Raw genomic sequence first — 22,264 nt, 5'->3', positions numbered from 1 at the left:
TGGCTCCCCCCTCACCACTGACAGCCCAGATAACCAGGCCAGAAAGACTTAAATCCAGCAAAGGATTCTACCCCTCCTTCCCCAGATTGCAGTATTGTCCTTGTTTAAACGACCCACACACACACCAAGCCTCTCATCTCCTAGCCCAATTTACACTCCGCAGTCTGATACTCAAGGGCCCTGGCTTAAGCCTCACCAGTCTGCCTACCTCCAGCTCCTTGCCCCTGCACACATTCTACAGCATGCCCTGGACATCAGCCACCCCAGGCCTCCTTCCACTCCCCACCCACAGGCCTTCATCCCCACCCACAGGCCTTCATCCCCACTGCCTGGCACAGAGGAGATCTCCAACCCTAGTAATGCTGCCCTTTACCTCAAGTCCTCCTCTTCCAGAAAGACTTCCCCCACTCACTCCCACCCCAGTTGGAAAGGACCTTTCCTGGGGGTGGATGGAGGGCTTCCTGGGAATGTCCCAGGCACTCTCTGGCTCTTGCCCCATACCATCTCCCTAGTGCCAGAACTGGGTTCCTTAGTGTCTGACCACTTCTTGGGGCTGTCTGTGCCTTGGGGCCAGGACTGAGTCTTTAACATACTTTCTTCCTCCATATCTGACTATATTCAACTTTTAATTCATTTATTTCAAGATGATAGGAAAGACAGCATGGTATATCCAGGGCAATGGGATACTACTCAGCCATAAAAAGGAGTCAGTGTTGGCCACACACAACATGAAGGAGCTTCACAGGCATACTGATGAGAGCCAGAACCCAGACACAAAAGCACATGACTTGTGACTCCATAGATGTGGAATTCTGGAAGAGACAAAGCCAATCAATGTCAATGGAAATGAGTCATGTGATTTCCTGGGGTGAGGAGATTGACTCCAAAGGAGGAGAACAGAACTCTCTGAGGGATGAAGATGTTCTCTCTTTTTTTTTTTTTTTTGGTACTGGGGATCGAACTTGGGTCCTTGCGCTTGCGCAGCAGACCGCGAAAACATTGAGCTAAATCCCTGGCCCAGATGTTCTCTATCTTGATTGGAATGTCATTCCTTGGAAGTTTACACCAATCTTCCTACTTTTTTTTTGTACTGGGGATCGAACTCAGGATCTTGCGCTTGTGAGGCAGGTGGTGGAACCACTGAGCTAAATCCCCAGCCCAATACCAATCAAAACATGTGATCAGTACACTAAAAAAGTGGGATTTTCATTGAATGTAAAATATACCTCAACCCAGGTGTTACTGTTCTGAGATGAGGTCTTACTGTGTTGCCCAGGCTGGTTGCCAACTCCTGGACTCAAGTTATCCTCCTGCCTCAGCCTCCCAGGTAGCTGGAACTGCAGATACGTGCCACTACCCTGCCTTTTTTTTTTTTTTTTAAATGAGACAGATCTATACATACTCAGTGGAAGGCTTTTCAAGAAATACGAAAACACAAACCAAGGAATAAAACAGGGTATAGAGCAGCCTATTCCTCAGATAAAACAATACACAAGAAATAGGTTACAAGCTGGATACAGTGGTGCATGCCTGTAATCCCAGCTACTTGGGAAACTGAGGAAGGAGGATCAAAAGTTCAAGGCCTGGCCTGGGATTTAGCTCAGTGGCACCACTCCTGTCTCAAAAGTGCAAGCACCTGAGTTCCATCCCCAGTACCAAAAAAAAAGTTCAAGGCCAGCCTGGACAACTTAGTGTGACCTGTCTCAAACAAGAAAATAAAAAGGGCTGAGATGTGCCTCAGTGTTCAGTGGTCCCTGGGTTCAATCCCTAGTACAAAAAAAGAGAGGGAGAGGGCTGGGGATTTAGCTCAGTGGTTTTGCCGCCTGCTGTGCAAGGGCAAGGACCAGAGTTGATCTCTGGTAACCCCCCCCCAAAAAAAAGAGAGGGAGAGAGGGAGGGAGAGGGAGAGGGAGAGAGGGAGAAAGGAAGAAAGGAAGAGGTTACAATGAAGGGGGAGGTTTCTCATTGTACACCCTTTTGTAGCTTTTGGATTTTGATGTATGTAAACATATTACCTAGTCAAAAAGAATTGCAACTAAAAAATTTAAATTTAAAGCAACACAAAAAATAAAAATTATGATTTAAAATAATATTTTCTACACTCATCCTTTTTTATGATCACCAACTTAGGAGATAAAGATAGGTAAATATAGACAGGCAGATATAAATATAGACATATACCTCTCCAAAATGCAAAACCTTTTAAAGTTATTCTGGGGCCAGGGATTTGGCTCAGTGGCACCGCGCCTGCCTCGCAAGTGCAGGGTCCCAAGTTTGATCTCCGGTACCAAAAAAAAAAGTTATTCTGGAAGGGCCAGGGATTTAGCTCAGTGGTGCCGCTGGCTACCTCACAAGCACAAGGTTCTGAGTTCGATCCCTGGTACTGCAAAAAAAAAAAAAAGTTATTCTGGGTAGGGTGAAAAATGGAGTATCCCCCATAGTACCAGGGAATGTGTTGCATAAGGGATTTAACTTAGGCTGAGGATCACAGGTTGCTTCACTGAAGAAGCAGCTTAATTTCTCTGTGTCTCCCCCCCTCCCCCCCAATGGAGGATTGTGCTTGCTGGGCAGGCGTGGCACCACTGAACTACATCCCTGGCTCCAGCGTCTCGTTTCTTAATGTGTAAAGTGAGTGCACTATTATAAGATCACTACCTCACATGAGTGTTGTGAAGATTACATAAGTTAATTTGAGTGGTTCCTGGTCCATCAGAGCTCAATGAAGGGGCTCCCCCAGTCAGGATGTACCCTAAAAGAGCACAGGACCCCTCACCCTACCCCCTCTCCAGCCCCAGACCCTCCAAAGGTGCCACAGCTCAGAAACATCCAGGTCTGAGGGTGAAATGGTCAGAATTTTAAAATTCTTCTGTGAACATTTTCATGATTTTATTTTTTTTATTTTTATTTTTATTTTTTTTTCATGATTTTAAATAAAAATCCCTCAAATTAAAAAAAGAAAAGAGGGGCCAGGGATTTAGCGCAGTGGTTCTAATGCCTGCCTTGCAAGCGCAGGGACCCGAGTTCAATCCCTGGTACCAAAAAAAAAAAGGAAAAGAAAAAAAGACAGATTAAAACCCTCCTGGAGTGCACTTCTAGCAGCAGCGCCTAGTGTGGCCCAGACAAGATGGGTCAAAGTCAGAGTGATGGTCATGGTCTGGAGGTGGTAAAAAGGATGACAAGGACAAAAAAAGAGAAATGTGAACCTCCTGTACCAACTAGAGTGGGGAAAAAGAAGAAGAAAACGAAGGGACCAGATGCTGCCAGCAAACTGCCGCCGGTGACACCTCACACTCAGTGCTGCTTAAAACTACTCAAGTTAGAGAGAATTAAAGACTATCTTCTCTTGCAGGAAGAATTTATTAGAAATCAGGAACATGGGCTGGGGATTTAGCTCAGAGTTTCCAGCGCCTGTCTCTCAAACACAAGGTCCTGAGTTCCATCCTCAGTACCAAAAAAAAAAAAAACAAAAAGAAGAAGAAAAAAAAAAGAAATCAGGAACAAATGAAACCATTAGAAGAAAAGCAAGAGGAGAAAAGGTCAAAGGTGGATGATCTGAAAGGGATGCCAATCCCCGGCCTCTAGACTTTTTAAAAAAAATTTAAATTTTTGCAGGGGATTTAGCTCAGTGGTTCTGCCACCTGTCTCTCAAGCTCAAGGTCCTGAGTTCGATCCCCAGTACCAAAAAAAAAAAACCCCACCCAAATATTTAAATTTTTATGCATCACAGAACAGTATCAAGAATACAAATAGACAACCTACAGAATGGGGGGAAATATTTGCAAGACATATATCTGATAAGGGTTTAGTATCCAGAATATACAAAGAACAAGTACAACTCAACATTAAAAACACAAACAACCTAACTGTAGGCAAAGGACTTGAATAGACATCTGTCCAAAAATACAGTATTTGTATAATGAGACTAAGAAGCACATAAAGAGATGTCTCTGGTCATTAGAGAAATGCAAATCAAAATACAATGAGTCAGTAATGGGCAAAAAAACCACAAACCAAACCAAAAAACAAAACAATGAGTGATTACTTCCTGCCCACTAGGGTGTCTTTAGTTTTAAGAATGGAACTAGCCTGGGGCAGGGGATTTAGCTCAGTAGCACCTCTCCTGCCTGGCAAGCATAAGGTCCTGAGTTCATCCCCAGTACCAAAAAGAACCCCAGAAAAACAAGAAAAAAGAATGGAACTAGCCAGGCATGGTGACACATTCCTATAATCCCAGCACTCTGGGAGGCTGAGGCAGGAAGATTATAAATTCAAGCCCAGCCTGGGAAACTGAGACCCTATCTCAAAATAAAAGATAAAAAAGGGATGGGGATATACTATAAGTCAGTGCTAGGGCTCTGGCCTCATTCTCCAGTGCTGCAAAAATGACAAAACAAAAACCAGAAACTAACAAGGCCTGGCAAAGATTTGGAGAAATTGGGCCGGGGATTTAGCTCAGTGGTTTCGTTGCCTGCTGCGCAAGCACAAGGACCTGAGTTCAATCCCCGGTACCAAAAAAAAAAAAAAAGATTTGGAGAAATCAGAACCCTCACACACTGCTGATGGAAGTGTAAAATAGTGCAGCTACTTTGGGAATCAGTCTGGCAGTGCCTGGGGAGGTTATCATATGACCCACCAACTCCACTGACCCACAATTCCAAGAGAAATAAAAATGTATGATCACAAAAAAAGTGTATACCAATATCCATAGCAGTATGATTCTTACTAGCCAAAAAACAGAAGCAACACAATGCTCACGAATTTATGCATAAACTGTGGTATATACACACTGTGGAATATTACTCAGCCATAAAAAGGAACAAAACATTGACACACAGTACAAGAATGGACTTGAAAACATGCTGAGCCAAAAAGTCCAGATGAGAAAGGTCACATATTATATGATTCCATTTACGTGAAATGCCCAGAAGAGGCAAAGCCACAGAGATAGAAAGTAGATTAGTGGTTACCAAGGTTTGGGGGAAGGGAGAAATTGGTGATTACTTAATGGGTATGGGGTGTTTATCTGGAGTGATAAAAGTTTTGAAAACCAGAGAGGTAGTGGTTGCACAACATTGTGAATGCACTAAATGCCACCTAAGTGTACACTTAAAAGTGGTTAATTGTATGTTGTGTGAATTTCACTTCAATTAAAAAAAATAAACTTCAATTTAGAAAGAGAATAGAAACTGAAAAACATCAACATCACCTCCAAGGCCTGGTGGCCCCGAGAACCTACTAAACGGTTCCTTTGGCCTCACTGTAGTCTGATACTTGGGCACTTTCTGGGACTCAGACAAAGGAGGTAGCTCATAAGGCTGCCAAGGAAGAGTGGCAGGATCTCCCAGGTCCCCCAGATCCCAGCAGTCTCCGTGGTCCCTGGTAGGAGCCGGTGAGGTCAGCCATTAAGAACGTCTGTGGGCCATAAGGCAGGAATTGGTGACTGAGGAGCTTGGAATGTGCTGCCTCTGAAAGGGCCTCTTGTGGCTCCACCAACGGTTAGAGCAGGAAGGGATTTTTCAGAGTCACGTACACACACACACACACACACACACACACACACGCACACTCTCACACACAATTTATTCACATGTGAATTTATTTTCACTGTCAAATTCTTACTGTGGGCTGTGCTAAGCCTGTGATATTATTTTATTTCTATTCTTGTCAATTATGTCTCCATTTTACTGACATGCATACAGCTTCAGAGGTGGGTGGCCTAACCAGAATTCAAACCCAGAACCAGATTTGTTTAAAAATTCTCATATTCATTTCCTCCCTCTCTTTTCCACTCTCTCTCCTCTCTCCCCCTCCCTTCCTCCCTCTTTCTCAAAACACACACACCCTTTATATTTCTCATTTGGGTAAACTGCAGAGGTTTCTTTTCTTTTTAAAGGAAGCATTGAGTGGAACCAGGGCAAGGGAGGGGTGCTAGGCTGGTAACCAACTGAGTGCACAGAACTTTACAGCTTACAAAGCACTTTCACATTTGTGATCTCATTTGATCTTCCAGCCACCTTATGAGGTCAGCAGGAGGCTCAATTGGGCCTGGATGTCCAGGAAGGTGAGCTTCCCTGGGTCACACAGACAGAAAATGCTAGCTCTGGGACTAGAACCCCAGGACCCTGGCTCTAAGTCCTGAGAGGACCCACAGACCCCTGGCCTCCATATCCACAGAAAGCAGCCCAGGACCACCACCCCCCCCCGCCAGGGCAGAACTGGAGCTGATCAGCTGAAGGTACTGGGGGAAGAGCAGTAGAGTCCAGCCTTCCTGCTTCGTGACCCTAGCAGCTCTTTTCCCCAGGCCTCAGTCTTCTCATCAACAAAATGGGAGGAAGCAGAGGCATTCATTCTGTACGTGTGGAGAGGCATCTATGAAGCTGTGAGGAAAATCTTCGCTGAGCCTGGGTTTGGAACTTCTGCAGCCCTGACTCAATGACCTGCCTTAGTCACTTATTAGTGACCTTGGACAACTCATTTCCACAAATCTCAGCTTCACTTTCCCCATCTGTAAAACGGGGGAAGATGATGGTACCCACCTCCCTAACACATTTCATTCATATACTTTTGACACACTCTCCAAACAAGGATGGTGACACACAGTCACACATTCCTGGAAGATCATTGACAGTCAAGAAAGTTGATGTTTATCAAGCTTTGGGACATCTGGGCTTCAGCTCAGACTGTCACTGTCTGTAGGCTCTGAATGAAAACAGAGATTATCCTGAGTAGCACAACTGTATTGCATTATTATATCTGTGGCATTTCAAAGCATCACCTTGTTTATTTTTTGGTTTGTTTTTTCCAATCCATTTAATTTATTGTAAGCATTTAAAAATACCAACATTTGTTGGTAGGAATGTAAACTAGTACAACTACTATGGAGATCAGTATGGAGATTCATGAAAAAAACTAAAATTAGAAATTCCATTTGACCTAGCTATTCTTCTCTCAGGTATCTTCCCAAAAGAGTTAAAGACATATTACAGAGATACATACATACTCATGTTTATGGCAGTACAATTCATAATAGTTAAGTCTTGGAAGCAGCCTATATGTTCATCAGCAGATGAATGGATAAAAAAAATGTGGTATTTACACATAATGGAGTACTACTCTGCCCTAAAGAAGGATAAATTTGGGCCGGGGATTTAGCTCAGTGGTTCTGGTGCCTGCCTCGAAAGCACAAGGTCCCGAGTTTGATCCCCGGTACCAAAAAAAAAAAGGTCAAAAGGATAAATTTGAGTCATTTGTAGGAAAATGGATGCACCTTGAGATCATAATGTTAAGTGAAATAAATCAGACACACAAGCTTAAGTATCACATGGTTTCTCTTATATGAGAAACCCAAATTATAAATAAAGAGCAAAATAAAAGATAATAGGAAGTAGAGATAGATCTTTCCCAAATGGGAAGGGAATTGAGAGATGGAGGGAAGGGAGAGGGAGAGGGAAAGGATGAAAAAAGGAATTAAGATATGTTATGTACATGTAGCAACTCCACACCAGGAGTGTAAACATTATGTACTGCGTACATGTACTAATAAAAAATTTTAAATTACAACTTTTTGTGTCCTTGGTTTGTCATTTATTCACGTTCTAGTACAGCTGAAGTCTTAAAACAATGCTAGTGGAGGGCCTTCAGGTCACAATGAATGGCAGTTGGGATGATTCTTGGCATTGGAATTAACCATCCAGTACATAATAATAACTGTAACAAAAATTACATTTATAATTCCCTTTGTACTTTCCAAATAGCTTTCACATTCCTCATTCCGACCCCGGACGCGCGCAGCAAGGTAGTTATGGGACTATTTTGTCCTGTTTTGTAGAAGTAGGAACAGAAGCCACACTCGGCCGGGAGAGCGCAGCGCCAGGGGCGGGGCGGGGCGCGAAGGGCGGGGCGAGGGCTTTGGGCAGGTGCGTAAATCAGCAGGGGAATCCTCGGCTCCACCTAGGCGTGGCGAGGAAATTGCACCATGTATGGGCAGCTACGTCAGAGGGGGCAGGCTCGCGGCAGCTGGGGGACGCCAAGCCTGCTTGTGCTGTCCAAGAAAAGGCGGCTGCCCGCTGTAGGAGGGATCGTGGAGTTCCGTGCGGACTGGCGGAAGGCTGTGCGTTTGGAGAGGTGGGGCCCCGAGGTGACAGCACCGCTGAGAAACGCCCCCACCCCCCGCGGTAGAAGTGGTTCAGCCCGTGAAATTTTCATTCATAAAAAGAAACGACTGCAACGCGCGAGTGAGTCAGACCCCGCGAGCCGAAAGCCGCTGACGCGGACCCCACAGAGCAGCCAGCCCAGGGCATGTACCGAGACTTTGGGGAACCCGGACCGAGCTCCGGGGCCGGCAGTGCGTACGGAGGGCCCGCGCAGCCCCCCGCCGCGGCGCAGGCGGCCGCCCAGCAGGTGAGACGGGCCGTTTCATGGGGTCCCTGAGTGGACAGTGCTTGGGACGCCGGGGTTGGCTGCCGTGCGCTTCGGGACGAGGATCGGGACCAAGAGCAGAGACCCGGTCTGGAACGGGGCCGAGGGTCCTGCGGATTGTGCACTGTCGAGGGCCAGTGTCCTCTGCCCCAGGACTCAGGGGAACGCGCGCCGCGGGCGCACCGAAGATCAACTAACGCACCCTTTCTCTGCCGTCCCATTCTCCTTCACTGTCTGCTATCTGTCCCTCTGTCTCCATTACCGTCTTTTCTTTCCTCCTGTCCACCGCTAAATTCTGTGTCCCATCTGCCTCCGGCCAGCTCTCCATATCGGGCTAAATTCCTAGGATCTGGTCTATGGCAGAGACATCCTACACAGAAGGGGGACGGGATTCACGAGAGACCAGCCTGGACAGAGTGGGAATCTTCGGCAGTCTGTGGCTGTCCGTGTGTCTGTCCATTTGTCCGTCCATCTCTCCCCTGTCACCAAGTCTCTATTGCGTTCTTTGCGCATTGGACCCTGATGGGTTCCAGGGGACTGGTTCCCGACTCCAATGAGGGATGGGACAAATAGAAACCTCGAGGTGCCAGGTGGTGCGTGGGATCATCCAGCCCTTAACCCCACCCCCCACTCTCCGCACCGAAAGGCGCCCACTGCCGGCTGGGGGAACCCGCGAGGCTGCAGGTGCCCATTTCCTGTCGAGGGGCTGCGAGCACGTGTCGCCAGGGGAGGGAAGGAGCGGCGTCCGTTCCGCAGAGTCACGGTGGCCGAGTCACGGTGGCTGAGTCACCCCGGGCGCCCCTCCCTTCCTGGCCCGAAGCAGCCCCGTCCCGGACAACTTCGGGAGCAAGCGAAGCTGCCCGGCGGTGCCTCGGGCCCGGAACTGGGGTCACTGGGTCGTCGCTAGGCCCATAGCACTGGGCCAGGGCTTGCCTGGGCTTGGCGGGCACTTCCTGGACGGCTGGGCCCCATAGGGCTGGGCACCAGATCTCTTCCCAGAACACTGAACCCACATCCCAACCCACTGCTCAAATTGCTGGCTAAAGAAAATGATTCCCTAGTAATGGCTGGAGTGCTAACAGGGTGCCAGACAGCCACCGGGCTCTTCCCACCTCATTTGCCACATTTCATGGACTCCAAGACTCCATAGATTTAAAAATCCACTATTATTTTTTTGAACCATTGATTTTTTTAATGCTATGAATTAAACTGATTTCAGGGCCAGGGATTTAGCTCAGTGGTTCCACCGCCTGCTTCGCAGGCACAAGGTCCCGAGTTCGATTCCCAGTACCAAAAAAAACCCCAAAAACAAAACTATGATTTCAGAGTTATTAAAGCACTACTTGCTGGGGATTTAGCTCAGTGGTTCTGCCGATTGCCTCCCAAGCGCAAGGACCTGAGTTCAATCCCCGGTACAAAAAAAAAAAAAAAAAAGCACTACTTTATAGAACCAACAGGAAACTGAGGCACATTGAGGTTAAATAACTTGCTTGGCCAGTAAGTGGCTGAGCTGAGAGTCCAAGTGGGACAAGCTGAGTCCAGAGCAGCAGCTCTTGCCCATCATAGCCCCTCTGCATTGGGCACATGTCATTTTCCAGATTGTCACACACATTCTCTCACTTGATTCTCATACCCACAGTGGGAGCTATTGGTAGGTGCCATAATTATGGTTTTTTGTGTGGATGGGTGAAGGAATGGGTAAGACCCCAGCCAGTTGGGCTAAAATCCCATTTCCTACTGATTGGTTTTGTCTGTGGACAACCTTATTCTTGTCTGAAAATGAAGATACTGTTGTGCCAGCTAGATGAGTCTCTGTTTGTAAGGTGATTAGAACAGTACCAGACAGTTCATGCTTGATAAGAATTAGCCATGATGGGGAAACAGACACAGAAAGGTGATATGACCTGCCCAAAGTTACACAGCTCATAGTCTGCCACCAGGTTGAGTTTCTCTGACAGCCAAGTTGCATTCTTTCTGTTTTCCCTGAACCAGCATCTTTGTGGAGGGTGGACAGTAGTATGGTAGAATCTGGAAGCCTCTCAATCCAACAGACCTCATCCCTTACACTTCATTTATTTTCTCTCAGAAGTTCCACCTTGTGCCAAGCATCAATGCTGTGAGTGGCAGCCAGGAATTGCAGTGGATGGTGCAGCCTCATTTCCTGGGGCCAAGCAGCTACCCCAGGCCTCTGGCCTACCCCCAGTACAGTCCCCCACAGCTCAGGCCAGGAGTCATTCGGGCCCTGGGGCCACCTTCAGGGGTGCGTCGAAGGCCTTGTGAACAGGTAAGCAACAGAGGTGTTGCAGTTGTGCTGAATGCCCACAGGGGTGCTAGCTGGACAAGCTCTTGCTGGAGAGCACAGGCTTAGAAGGGGGAAGGTAAGGCTATTATGACTACTGCACAAAGCAAAAAGTCATAGGATCTGTCCCCGGGAAGGCCCAGAAGGCAAAGAGGTCACTTCTGGGTCAGGAAAAGCTTCCTGGCAAAGGCGGCATGTAACCTAGAAGGTGGGTGGGATTTGCATAGGGAGAGGGGATGGCAGGAACAAGAACTGAGGTGGAGGGGAGAGAATGTAAGGTATGCATGTGGAGAAGCGAGAGGGTCTCCACCTGCTGACATGTGTGGTGGGCACAGACTTAAGCTGTCAGTAACTGGGGAGAGAACTGGAACAAGAGGGTTCCCTTCTGCTATTCTTTGGGTCTCAGTTCCCTTATCTGATTTAATCCTCACAAAAACCCTCTAGGAAATACACTTTGGCTTTTTCCATCTTCCAGCTGAGGAAACAGGCACAGAGAGATAGTCATTTGCCTAGGATCACACAAGACAGGATTGTCCTTGGCCCCAGGTCCACCCAACTCTAAAGTCAGATCCTGAGCATGGAGGAGCTAACAGAAGGCTCCTGGCAGAAGGAGCTGAGAACCCCCTTCTCCTCCAAATAAATGAGTAAGAGATGGAGGGTCTGTGAGGGAGTGGTTCTCCTTTCCCCTCTTTGGGTGGGGGTGGTATATGAGACTATGGTGGGATTAAAAGCTTGCTATGAAAAAAAGAAAAAGCTTGCTTTTTCCTGGGCATGGTGATACATGCTTGTAATCCCAGCACTTGGAAGCCTGAGGCAGGAGGTTTGAAGAGTTAAGGCCATCCTGCACTATATAGCTATATAGCAAATTCAAGGTCAGCTTGGGACATAATGAGACCTTATTTAAAAAGAAGAAAAAGACAAAAAGCTTGTTCTTAAGGCTGGGTAGAGGATGGGGGAAGGAGTTGGGGACCCTGGGAGAAAGGTGAGATCAGCCAGGAGCAGATGTCCCAGAAACAGAATGGCTGGCTTTTGTGAGCAACTGGAGAAAGGGACTGGGATGTGAGCAGAGACAGACCAGGGCTAACTCCCCACCCCATACTTCTTCCTTCAGCCTTGCGTGTGACCCTTTGATCCTGGGTACTACCAGGTTGGGGCTGTAAGCTTTCAGGGAGGTCCTACTGGGAGAGGGGACCTCCATCAGCTGCTTCTCCCTCAATGCAAAAAGAATGACTGGATATTAATTCTTACTCTGGAACCATGAACAAGACCATGAACAAGACACTCATCCTCCTTGGGCTTCATTTCCTTGCGTGGCAAATTGGATGAAGAATCTATGTAAGGGCTGGGGCTGGGGCTCAGGCTTAGTGGTAGAGTGCTTGCCTAGCATCAGTTAGCACATCAGGAAAAGGAGAAGGTATAGAAGCAGCTAGGTAAAGTGCCTAGCTGGCACATAGTAGGCTCACAATAAATTGCAACTTATTCAGCAGCATTTATGAGCCCCTCCTACAGTTTGTAGTTCCTGGGATAAGAGGAGATTTGGTCTTCCAGAGATCTAGAAGGATTAGAGTCCTGTGAAAAGGGATAACCCAGTCCCAGGGGCTCAGAGGAGGAAAGACACTCCCACCTGGGAAATGAGAAGGCTTCCAGGAGGCGAGGGCATCTTACCTGAACTCTACATGAGGAAGGTTAGATTTGTGGACAGGGAAGGGGATTATGGGAGAGAAATACTTAGGTGCCAAAGCCAAGTCCCCAAGGATATTTGACCCTGAGTGTAGAGAACTAGGTGGGGTGTGGCAGTCCCTAAATTACAGGCTGAGCCCCCCACGCCCACCCGGCGCTGCCACGCTTCTGCTAGTTCTACCACTGGGCGATAGTAAGCTCCGGGGAGCAAATGGCTTGGGCTCTGCCTCACTGCTGCCCCATCCCTACCCCCAGATCAGCCCAGAGGAGGAGGAGCGCCGCCGAGTGAGGCGCGAGCGAAACAAACTGGCTGCGGCCAAGTGCAGGAACCGGAGGAAGGAACTGACCGACTTCCTGCAGGCGGTGAGTACTGGTTCTGGCCCACCGGGCCTAGGAGGGTCCCCAGCGCCCGCAGGCCCCAGTCTATTAGTCCTCCACACCCTACCCTAGATCTGTGTCTGAAGGGCAGTTGTTCTGGGAAAAGGAGGAAAATACAATTAAACATTAGTTGTAATGCACCTAGCAGCAGAACGTAGCGTAGCCAAGGTTAGCGGGCAATCTTCTTTCAAGATGCCCAGGGCCTGATGGGAGTCATGCCTATTTTCTCCTGTGGACTCATGGGAGTTGCATTACAGACCTGCTGGGGACTCCCCCCCCACCCCCTCCAGAGGCTTTGGGGTCTTCAGCCCTCATCTTCCCAACTCTTCCCCCGACACTCTGTAGGAGACTGACAAACTGGAGGATGAGAAATCCGGGCTGCAGCGAGAGATAGAGGAGCTGCAGAAGCAGAAGGAGCGCCTGGAGCTGGTGCTGGAAGCCCACCGCCCCATCTGCAAAATCCCAGAAGTAGACAAGGACAGGGATCCAGGTGGTGCCAGCAGTACCAGTGGCACCACCAGCCCACCAGCCCCCTGCCGTCCTATACCTTGTATTTCCCTTTCCCCGGGCCTCGTGCTTGAACCCGAGGCATTGCACACCCCAACACTCATGACCACACCCTCCCTGACTCCTTTTACCCCCAGTCTGGTCTTCACCTATCCCAGCACCCCTGAGCCTTGTGCCTCAGCTCATCGAAAGAGTAGCAGCAGCAGTGGGGACCCATCTTCAGACCCTCTAGGCTCCCCAACCCTCCTTGCTTTGTGAGACACCCAGTCCCACCCCTGCAGATGCTAACCTAGCCAACATTTCCCTTTCCCCCATTGGTCCAGCAGGCCTGGATCATATTCCATACCCAATGCCAGTAGTTTCTTCTCCATCCCTCTTGATGAGACTGAGCATATTTTGCTTCTCAGTAGAGCCAGCTTGGGGCTACCAAAGCTGCTCACTGTTTCTCTAGAGCTGGCCTCTCCATCCCAATTTGGACTAAACCAGAGACAAAATATTTCCATTTGTGCCAGAGAAATGCTATCGTACCAAGACTAACCCTATCCCATTCTAGACCATTCCCAAACTCCATCACCCTCTTCTTTTGATCCAGCCAAGCCCACCCTGACAGAAGGTGCCATTTTACCAGCCTAGAACACTAATTCATCCAGCCTCACTGCCAGCAGCACCAGCTCATTGGACTAGGGATTCTGCAGGCTCCTCCTGAATGGCACAGTTCAGGAGGTGCCAGAGGCTTCTGTGATGAGCTAACTTGTAGCCCCCAGCTCTGAGAAACCTCTAGCTCCAGGAAATCCAAGCCCCCACATCGAGGGCAGCTGCTATTTATTTTCCTAGAGAGAATATTTTTATACAGTCCTGCCAAAATGGAATAAATGTCTTGATGCTCTGGCTGGATGTCTGGATGGATGCAGAAGCTAAAGGGAGGCAATTTGCAGCCTGAAGCTCTAGGTTCCAGCGTCAGTTTCTGACACACTGCGTGACCCTGGACAATTTAAAAAATATTTTTGGACCTCAACTGTCTTATCTGACAAATGGCGCTACATTCGCTCTGCCACAGCTACAGGATTCAGAGTATTGTGGGGTGCAAGCAAAGAGTGCTCTTGCTTGTGCCATAGGGGGGCGCCGGTATGTCCCCTTCCACCTTCGGAGAATGGTCAGTGGGTTCTAGGTCCCCAACACCTGCTTCCTGCCCCATTGTCTTGGACAGGAAGGAGGTGGGGAGGGAGCTGGAGCCACTTCAGGGCTGCCCCGGCGCCCGACTGGGGAAGTCCGTGGTTTACCACCGTCCCGCATCCCACCCCAACCTCGAGATAATGAAAGAGTCAGCCACCTTAGTTCTGCAGTCCCTTCGAGGGTGCTACCCCGTCTCAGCGATCCTGCCCTCATCCCAGCCCCGGCGAGTCCCAAACAGACGCTGCCAAGGCTTCGGGCTCGGCTTCCATCCCGGTTTATTAGTCCCCACACAACCCCCAGTAAGTCCCTCCGCTCCAGCCTTCAGTTCCCCTGCTGCCCCGCCAGCGAGATCGAGGGGGCCTCCTTAGTACCAGGGCTTCTTCGTCCATGCCAGCGCCCAGATCCCAAGGTCCACAGCAGTCCGGGCGCTCAGGGAGCAATCCGGGCGGGCATCGGCGTAGAAGCAGCGCCCTCAGTCGTCGGGGGAGCAGGCCAGGGGCAACTGATCCGGGCTGCCCACGCTGCCGGTGCTGGAGCTACCGTCGCCTAGGTCGCGGGGTCCGCAGGGGGGGAGGGCAAGCTCGGGTGTCGGGCCGGCGCCTGAGCCTCCCGCGCCCCCGGGGCCACCTCGGGGACCCCACTCCTCGCCCAGCGCCAGGCAGAGCTCCTTAAGCGCCAGATTCTCCCGCAGCAGCTCCTCCTGTCGGCCCTCCAGCTCGGCTAGCTTCTGCCAACAGCCACCCAGGTCCTCGCGCACCGCCCTGGATGCTTGGGTCCCGAAAAGCTGCCACTGGCGCGCCGCGCGCCGCCCGCGCTGGCGCTCCGAGTCCAGAAAGCAGCAGAGGTCGCGCAGCTCGCGATTCTCGGCCTGCAGGCGCCGGTTGAGCTGCTTGAGCTCGCGGATCTCGCCCAGGTGACCCTGCAGCTGCCGATTCACCTCCTGCATGAGGCGGCCGCGCTGCACCAGTGCGGCCAGGCGCGCTGCCTCTTCTCGCCTCAGGCGCCGCACCAGCTCCTCTTTGCCCAGCGCCGCCATCTCGTCATCTGTCAGCTCCTCCAGGCCGCCTGCCTCGGCCTCCATGCCTGCTCAGGCCGCTGGAGCATCGCCCGCTCGCCGCGGCGGTCCAGAAGCAAACGCCCGGCCTGGAGCCTCTCTGGGTCCAGCTCAGCGGGCGGTGGACAGTGGCAGAGACAGCGTAGGCTGCAGCAGCCACCCGGGGGTGGGCACGCGGCGGGGCGCGCGCCGGGGCGGGACCGCCTGACGTTTCGGAAGGGCAACCAATCAGAGAAGCTTTCCGGAAAGGGGCGGGACCCGGGTGCAAAGAAGCAGTTCCCTGTCCACTCCAGAGTGAGGGGTCAAGATCTCCATCGCACATCGCACATCGCACCCCGGCATCCTTGCCTTCTGCACTGGTCTCAACCAGACTTGGAGACAAATTCCGAATCTCCTTAAACTCGAACCTAGGCCCCTTAGCTTCTTCAGAAGATTCGGGTGAGAAAAAAAAAGATTCAAGTGTCCTCCCTGACTCTTAATCACCCTACTCTGGAATCCAGAAGGGTTGCTTTCCAGGTCATCCCAAAATGGAGCTGAGGAGTCTGGGCTCATTAAGCATGGCTCCCAACTAACTCCTCAGAATCCGGAATCCAGACCTCCCGGCTCATTGTTAGCCCGCCTTCTCTCCCCGGGAGCATTTCCTGTGTGGAAGTAGGGGTGGAAATCCAAGGGGTTCGTATGTTCAATAAACTTTCATTTTGTGTAAGACTCATGCAGAAATACACTCGACCAAGATACTGACCTTGACCTCATAAGGTCACAATCTGGCAGAGAAAACAGGGAAATGTGGGAGGAGGACTGGGGATGTAGTACAGTGACAGCATTTGCCTAACACAAGCAAATCCCTTGTTCAACCCCAGCACCAAAAAGAAGAATGGAAGAGAGCAGGAATACGTTGTCAGAGATCCCAAACATATTTCCCAAAGAGGTGATACCAACGGGGCCCTGAAAGATGCATAGGGCTTTGCCAAGTAAAGAGAGAGCTATGCGAGGGAGTGGATAATAGTGTGGTGAGACACTGATGCCACAAAAAGCCTAGCTACTTTAGAAACAATGAGGGTAGCTTTATCTTTTTTGAAAGGCAGATGTGTGCAGAAAGTGGCAAGACAGGGAAGGAGCTTTCAGGGTGGGTGGAAGCTAGAATTTTAAGAGCTTTCAATACTAGATTGGAGTGTTTCCAAAGGTCAGTAAGGATTTTAAACAGGGGAGTAACATTTTTAAATATGCATTTTTAAAAGATTGTTCAGCTCCTCTGTGTGGGATGGGCCCTAGAGAGAAAGGATATAGGCTGGGAGACTAGTAACACTGTGTCGGATGAGGTAGAAGAGATATGCAGAAAGACTAGGCTGGGACAGTTGGAGTGGAGAAAACGAAACAGATACTGCAGATATTTAGGTGGCAAATCAGCAGAACTGAAAGTAGGGAGAGAAAATCTGGGAGACAGCCCAGGTTTCTACTGTGAGAACTGGGTGGATGTTGGGGTTGTGTAACTGCAATAGGGATGCAGGAAAGAAACAGATTGGGAAGTGAGAATGTCTAGAATGTGTTAAAATTTCAAAGTGCTTTATGGGAAGACCATGTGGAGAGACTTGGCAGAGAGGCAGTCAGGCAAGTGGGGGCCTTCCAGGCAGAGCTCAGAGGGACAAAATAAGCTTGTGTGAGGAGGGGTGTGTGGTTAAAACCATGCGGAAGCAGGTGCTCATAGTCCAAGAGAGATGCTCCTCCGCAGGAGGGACACAGGGTCCCCCAGCAAGAGCCCTTCATAGCAGGACCCCACACTCGTTTCGCAGAGAAAACATTTAGCATAGAGCCCTGTGACACTTCTAAATTTAGGATATAGGTCAAAGTTGGGAGGCCGCAGAAGGCAGAGACAGTGGGAGAAAAAGCCAGGAGGAAGTGAGGAGTGGGTTTTCGGGGGAGAGGAGGCTGACGGGAGCACTATGAGGTGTTTTGTGTTTTTTTTGAAACGGTCTCACAGTGTAGTTCAGGCTGATGATCTTGAACTCACTATGTAGCCCAGGCTGGCCTCGAACTTGCAGCAATCCTCCTGCCTTAGTCTATGTTCTTCCACCACGCCCCGCGCTCCAGACTCTCCTAGAAAACCGCTGGGAAGGCCAGAGTAGGCGGGGAAGACGAGCCTAGCCTCCTCCCAGCAGAAGGAGGACCAGCTACTTCCACAGCCCAGGCCTCCGCCTCTTTTCTTGTGGCTCCCGCCCCCACCGGCTCCTTACCGGAAATGGGCCTTCACCGGCTCCGGGTGCTCGGAGCGGAATCTCTGCGCTCCCGGAAGTGGCCCAGGGGCACCGCGCCCGGCCCGGGCAGTGCTAGCTCCTGCTCTGGGCGCCCCGGGCCCGGGCATAGCCATGACCAACGAGCTGGACATTTTTGTGGGGAACACGACTCTTATCGACGAGGACGTGTATCGCTTGTGGCTGGATGGCTACTCAGGTCTGTGTGCGGCCGCCTGGGGGAGCCGGTCCGGCGGAGCGTTGTTTTGTATGGGAGAGGGGCGGAACCAGGATTTGGGTGTCCTTTAGGGAAGTTGTCAGGCGGCTGGGAATAAGGGATGTAGAGAAGTTGGGGCCGAACTTCTTGAGGGTCTTTGAGGTTGGCACAGTGGGGCTGATATTAGCGCCCACTCTTCAGTGAGTGATGCGGTGGCTCGACGAGTGCGCTCCGGAATCCTGGAGCAGACGGGAGCCACGGCAGCCGTGCTGCAGAGCGACACCATGGACCACTATCGCACCTTCCACATGCTCGAGCGCCTGCTGCATGCGCCCCCCAAACTGCTGCACCAGCTCATCTTCCAGATCCCGCCCTCCCGGCAGGCTCTGCTCATTGAGAGGTGCTCAATTGGTGGATGGTGGGGACGCTAGCCACTATAACCATATACCCACTTTACAGGCTGAAACTGAGGCGGGGGTGGGGGGTGGGGATGGGACTTACCCAGGATCTCAGAAAGTTGGGAACAGAAAGGGCCAGTCCCAGGCCCCACCAGGCCCCTTTTCTCCTTCTTTATGAAGGGTCACTGATGTCCTGCCTCCACCAGGTACTATGCTTTTGATGAGGCCTTTGTTCGGGAGGTCCTGGGCAAGAAGCTGTCCAAGGGTACCAAGAAAGACCTGGACGACATCAGCACCAAAACAGGCATCACCCTTAAGAGCTGCCGGAGACAGGTGGGCACTGCACTCACATGTATACCACATCCCACCTACTGTCTACTCCCTCACTTCATCCCTTGGCCATTGCCCCAGCTCTAGCCTCTGATTGTGGCAGCAACTTCCTACCAGTTTCTTCTTCCCCTTTTGTCTCTATTAACCCATCCCCTCCAGTATGGCCAGAGTAGCTTTTCACAGACCCAGATCTGACCACAGCTTTCCCCTGCTCAAACTGATTGGCTCCCATTGCTTCCTGGATAGCAGCTGCATTCCTTGTCCTTAACCTTTAGGCTCTCCTGCAAACCTCTCTAAGTTTACATTTTTACATTTTTCTCATCTTGTTCCCACCTGGAAGGTACTGTTCTTGGTTATATCTACTCCTTGAAGTCCAAGGCAGGGGACCACAAGACTTTTTGGTGATGCTAAGGAGAAGTAACCCTTCTGGGCCTTTGATGCCTTTCATCTGTGACTCCTGTGAGCTGCTATGTACACCTTAGCATTTGCTCATTTCAAGTTCCTGGGATTAAGCCAAGAGAGTCTGTTCTGGCTCAGGCTTCTGAAGAACCAGAGAATATGATGCTAAAATGGAGTTGAATATGGAGCTAGGAGTTCAGTCCAACACAAGATGACAGAAGCCAGTAAACATTTGACTTGATAACAGCTACTAATAACTAGTAGTTTGTTGAAGGAATAACAAGTGCTAAATCAGCACTGCTGACTAGATAGGTAGATAGGAGAGAGAGGGGTATTCGATAAGCTTTCACTGGGTGAGTACCTTCTAACCAGTTCTCCTCTTCCCCTAACTGCCTTGCAGTTTGACAACTTTAAGCGAGTCTTCAAGGTGGTGGAGGAAATGCGGGGCTCCCTCGTGGATAACATCCAGCAACACTTCCTCCTCTCTGACCGGTTGTCCAGGTGAGGGGCCAGCCATTTGCCCACCTGCACAAATCTTCCCTGGCTCTGAAGCCAGTCCACTTTCCCCACCTCAACCCCATTCACTTCCTGGCTGTGCTGGGGGGATGGTCATCTGACTTTTTGGATCAGACTGACCTGGGTTTGAATCCCAGTAGGACCATTTTCCAGCTGGGCTGTTGGGAGTGGCACACTTAGGAAGTCTTCAGTATGGTAGCTAATAGCCTTGTACTCTCCTACTTTGACCCTTAGGAAACCTAGGCTGAAACCTCTGCAGAGATGAGGAGGCCCATAGAGAAGTGACCCACACAGTGGGTTGGAACAGAAAAGAGGCCACAACTTGGCTGCCTAGGCTCTCCAAAAACTTGCCTTTTACCCGCCTCAGCCGCCCAAGTAGCCAAGATCACAGGCAGAAATTTTTTTTCTCAGTACTAGGGATTTAATCCAGGGTCTCCACACTCAGCTACATCCCTAGCTCTTTTCTAATTTTTAAAATTTTGACATAGGGTCTCACTAAGTCACTAAATTCCCAAGCTAGGCTCGAACTTGTGATCCTCCTGTCTTAATATCTCAGAGTGCTGAGATTACAGGTGTATGCCACCATGCCAAGCTAGGAATTTTTTTATTCAACAATATTTATTAAGTAAGTTTAATATTCAGCATACCACGATAGGCGCAATGAGAAGGACTTTCAAGCCTTGAGAGGATCCATTGTCCCCTACCTGCAGGGACTATGCAGCCATCGTCTTCTTTGCCAATAACCGATTTGAAACAGGAAAGAAAAAGCTGCAGTATCTGAGCTTTGGTGACTTTGCCTTCTGTGCTGAGCTCATGATCCAGAACTGGACCCTTGGAGCCGTCGGTGAGGCCCCCACCAACCCAGGTGCCTGGACGCTCCCTACCCTCTCAGGGCCTGGTTCCCCACCAGCAGTTCTTCCTGCAGGTCCCCAGTTCCTAGCATCCTTTCTTCTTCTCTTATCTTTTTGAGGCCAGGCCTTGCTATATAGTCCAGGCTGACCTGGAACTTGCCTTCATCCTGCCTCAGCCTCCGGAGAGCTGGGATTATAGGCATGTACCATGTCCAGCTTACATCCTTTCTTCTTCAGGCCTCCACCCAGGCCTGAGTCTCTTCTGCTCATAGTCTGCATTCCCCATACACACCTTGTCTATAAACCAAGGGGTCACTGCCTCTATGGCCTGGAGCATGGCACTACCCCTCTGGAACCTCAGTTCCCCTGTGTCCCTTGGGGATCAATGAGTGGTGGGTAAGGCAGGTTCAGGATCTCACAGAGTGGGTCTATTACCCACCCCAACTCCTTCCATGGGCCTCATGCAGACTCCCAGGTGGATGACATGGATGTGGACTTAGACAAGGAGTTTCTCCAGGACTTGAAGGAGCTCAAGGTGCTAGTGGCTGATAAGGACCTTCTGGACTTGCACAAGAGGTGACCTTGGGGGATCCATGGGACAGGGTCTGAAGTAGGGCTCAGGTGGCTCTAGGCATGACCCTGTCTCCCTGCAGCCTGGTGTGCACCGCCCTCCGGGGAAAACTCAGCGTCTTCTCTGAGATGGAAGCTAACTTCAAGGTCTGTGGCCCCATCCAGCCTTTCCCTTGGGCATCTTCAACCTCCCTGTACTACCCCTGCCTAGCAACTCAGCACTGGCTGGAGATTGACCGGCAGGTGGCACTGCTGCTCCCTCTGCCTGCCTGTGAGGGGGAAACAACTTGGAAAGAGGGGACCTGGTCGATTGAGGGAGGTGGATAGATTTGGAGAGGGGCCTGCCCCTCCCCCAGCTTCTGTGCTCAGCCTCCAGCTTCTGGGGCAGAAGACAGAACTCCTAGAATCCCTGCCCCACAGAACCTGTCTCGGGGGCTGGTGAATGTGGCTGCCAAGCTGATCCACAATAAGGACGTCAGAGACCTGTTTGTGGACCTTATCGAAAAAGTGAGCTTCCCTGCCCACCATCCACCCATCCCTCGCTTGACCTGTCCCTGGGCTATACTGGTGGCACTAAATGTTCCCTTTTGCCCACAGTTTGTGGAACCCTGCCGCTCTGACCACTGGCCGCTGAATGATGTGCGGCTCTTCCTGAATCAGTATTCAGCATCTGTCCACTCCTTGGATGGTTTTCGGTAAGAGATCCCAGTCCTCCTGTCTAGCTGGACTTTGACCCAGCTGGCCACTTGTCTCAAGTTCTCCACTGTGCCACCCTACGGGTCGAAGTCTCTAGTTCAACCACTTAGATTCTGTGTGACCTTGGGCAAGTTATTTAATCTCTCCACACCTCAGTTTCCTCTTAGGTAAACTGAGGGTAATAATTAGAAGAATCAAGAATTGATGAAGAGTAATTGGGTTGGGGATGTGCTCAGTGGTGTAGTGCTTGCCTAGCATGTGCAAGGCCCTGGGTTTGATGCCCAGCACCACACCAGAAAAAGAGACTTGATGAGGACTTAATGAGTTAAGGTATAGAAAGCACTCACAGCAGTGTCTCACCTGTGGAGAGCATTGAGGGAATATCGGCCATCATTGTTGCTGTTTCCATTCCAGGCACCAGACCCTCTGGGACCGCTACATGGGCACCCTCCGTGGCTGCCTCCTACGCCTCTATCATGACTAAGAGCCCCTTCCTCCACTCTGCTCATTGTGACAATAAAGTTGCCATGAGTTTGGACACTGAGCCTTG

General features: G+C 50.4%; 3 protein-coding genes across 6 annotated transcripts; 2 read left to right on the top strand and 1 right to left on the bottom strand.

Annotated features, from left to right (window-relative positions):
• The first annotated feature begins 7,871 nt into the window (after nt 1-7,871).
• Fosl1 (FOS like 1, AP-1 transcription factor subunit) lies at nt 7,872-14,574 on the top strand. Its single transcript, XM_021264573.2, has 4 exons — nt 7,872-8,400; nt 10,505-10,702; nt 12,653-12,760; nt 13,121-14,574. The coding sequence occupies exons 1-4, from the start codon at nt 8,299-8,301 to the stop codon at nt 13,538-13,540; spliced, it is 828 nt and encodes a 275-aa protein (XP_021120232.1). The 5' UTR covers nt 7,872-8,298; the 3' UTR covers nt 13,541-14,574.
• A 139-nt stretch (nt 14,575-14,713) lies between these two features.
• Nucleotides 14,714-15,536, bottom strand: Ccdc85b (coiled-coil domain containing 85B). Its single transcript, XM_004852354.4, has one exon. The coding sequence runs from the start codon at nt 15,534-15,536 to the stop codon at nt 14,928-14,930; it is 609 nt and encodes a 202-aa protein (XP_004852411.1). The 3' UTR covers nt 14,714-14,927.
• A 2,193-nt stretch (nt 15,537-17,729) lies between these two features.
• Nucleotides 17,730-22,252, top strand: Fibp (FGF1 intracellular binding protein). Of its 4 annotated transcripts, none has more exons than XM_004852361.4 (10): nt 17,730-17,957; nt 18,156-18,354; nt 18,559-18,685; nt 19,482-19,582; nt 20,308-20,462; nt 20,916-21,024; nt 21,102-21,165; nt 21,388-21,525; nt 21,616-21,713; nt 22,129-22,252. In XM_004852361.4, the coding sequence occupies exons 1-10, from the start codon at nt 17,873-17,875 to the stop codon at nt 22,196-22,198; spliced, it is 1,146 nt and encodes a 381-aa protein (XP_004852418.1). In that variant the 5' UTR covers nt 17,730-17,872; the 3' UTR covers nt 22,199-22,252. The 4 variants fall into 4 exon arrangements, with proteins under 4 accessions (XP_004852418.1, XP_004852419.1, XP_004852420.1 ...); XM_004852362.4 differs by having other exon boundaries at nt 17,732-17,957; nt 20,308-20,441; XM_004852363.4 differs by having other exon boundaries at nt 17,732-17,957; nt 21,439-21,525.
• The last annotated feature ends 12 nt before the right edge of the window (nt 22,253-22,264 follow it).

Source organism: Heterocephalus glaber, unplaced genomic scaffold, assembly GCF_053883595.1.
Source record: "Heterocephalus glaber isolate CG9 unplaced genomic scaffold, H.glaber_assembly_v1.0 deba00000594, whole genome shotgun sequence".
In the NCBI taxonomy this organism is placed as follows: Eukaryota; Metazoa; Chordata; class Mammalia; order Rodentia; family Bathyergidae; genus Heterocephalus; species Heterocephalus glaber.
This window is presented reverse-complemented; position numbering and strand designations above follow the sequence as displayed.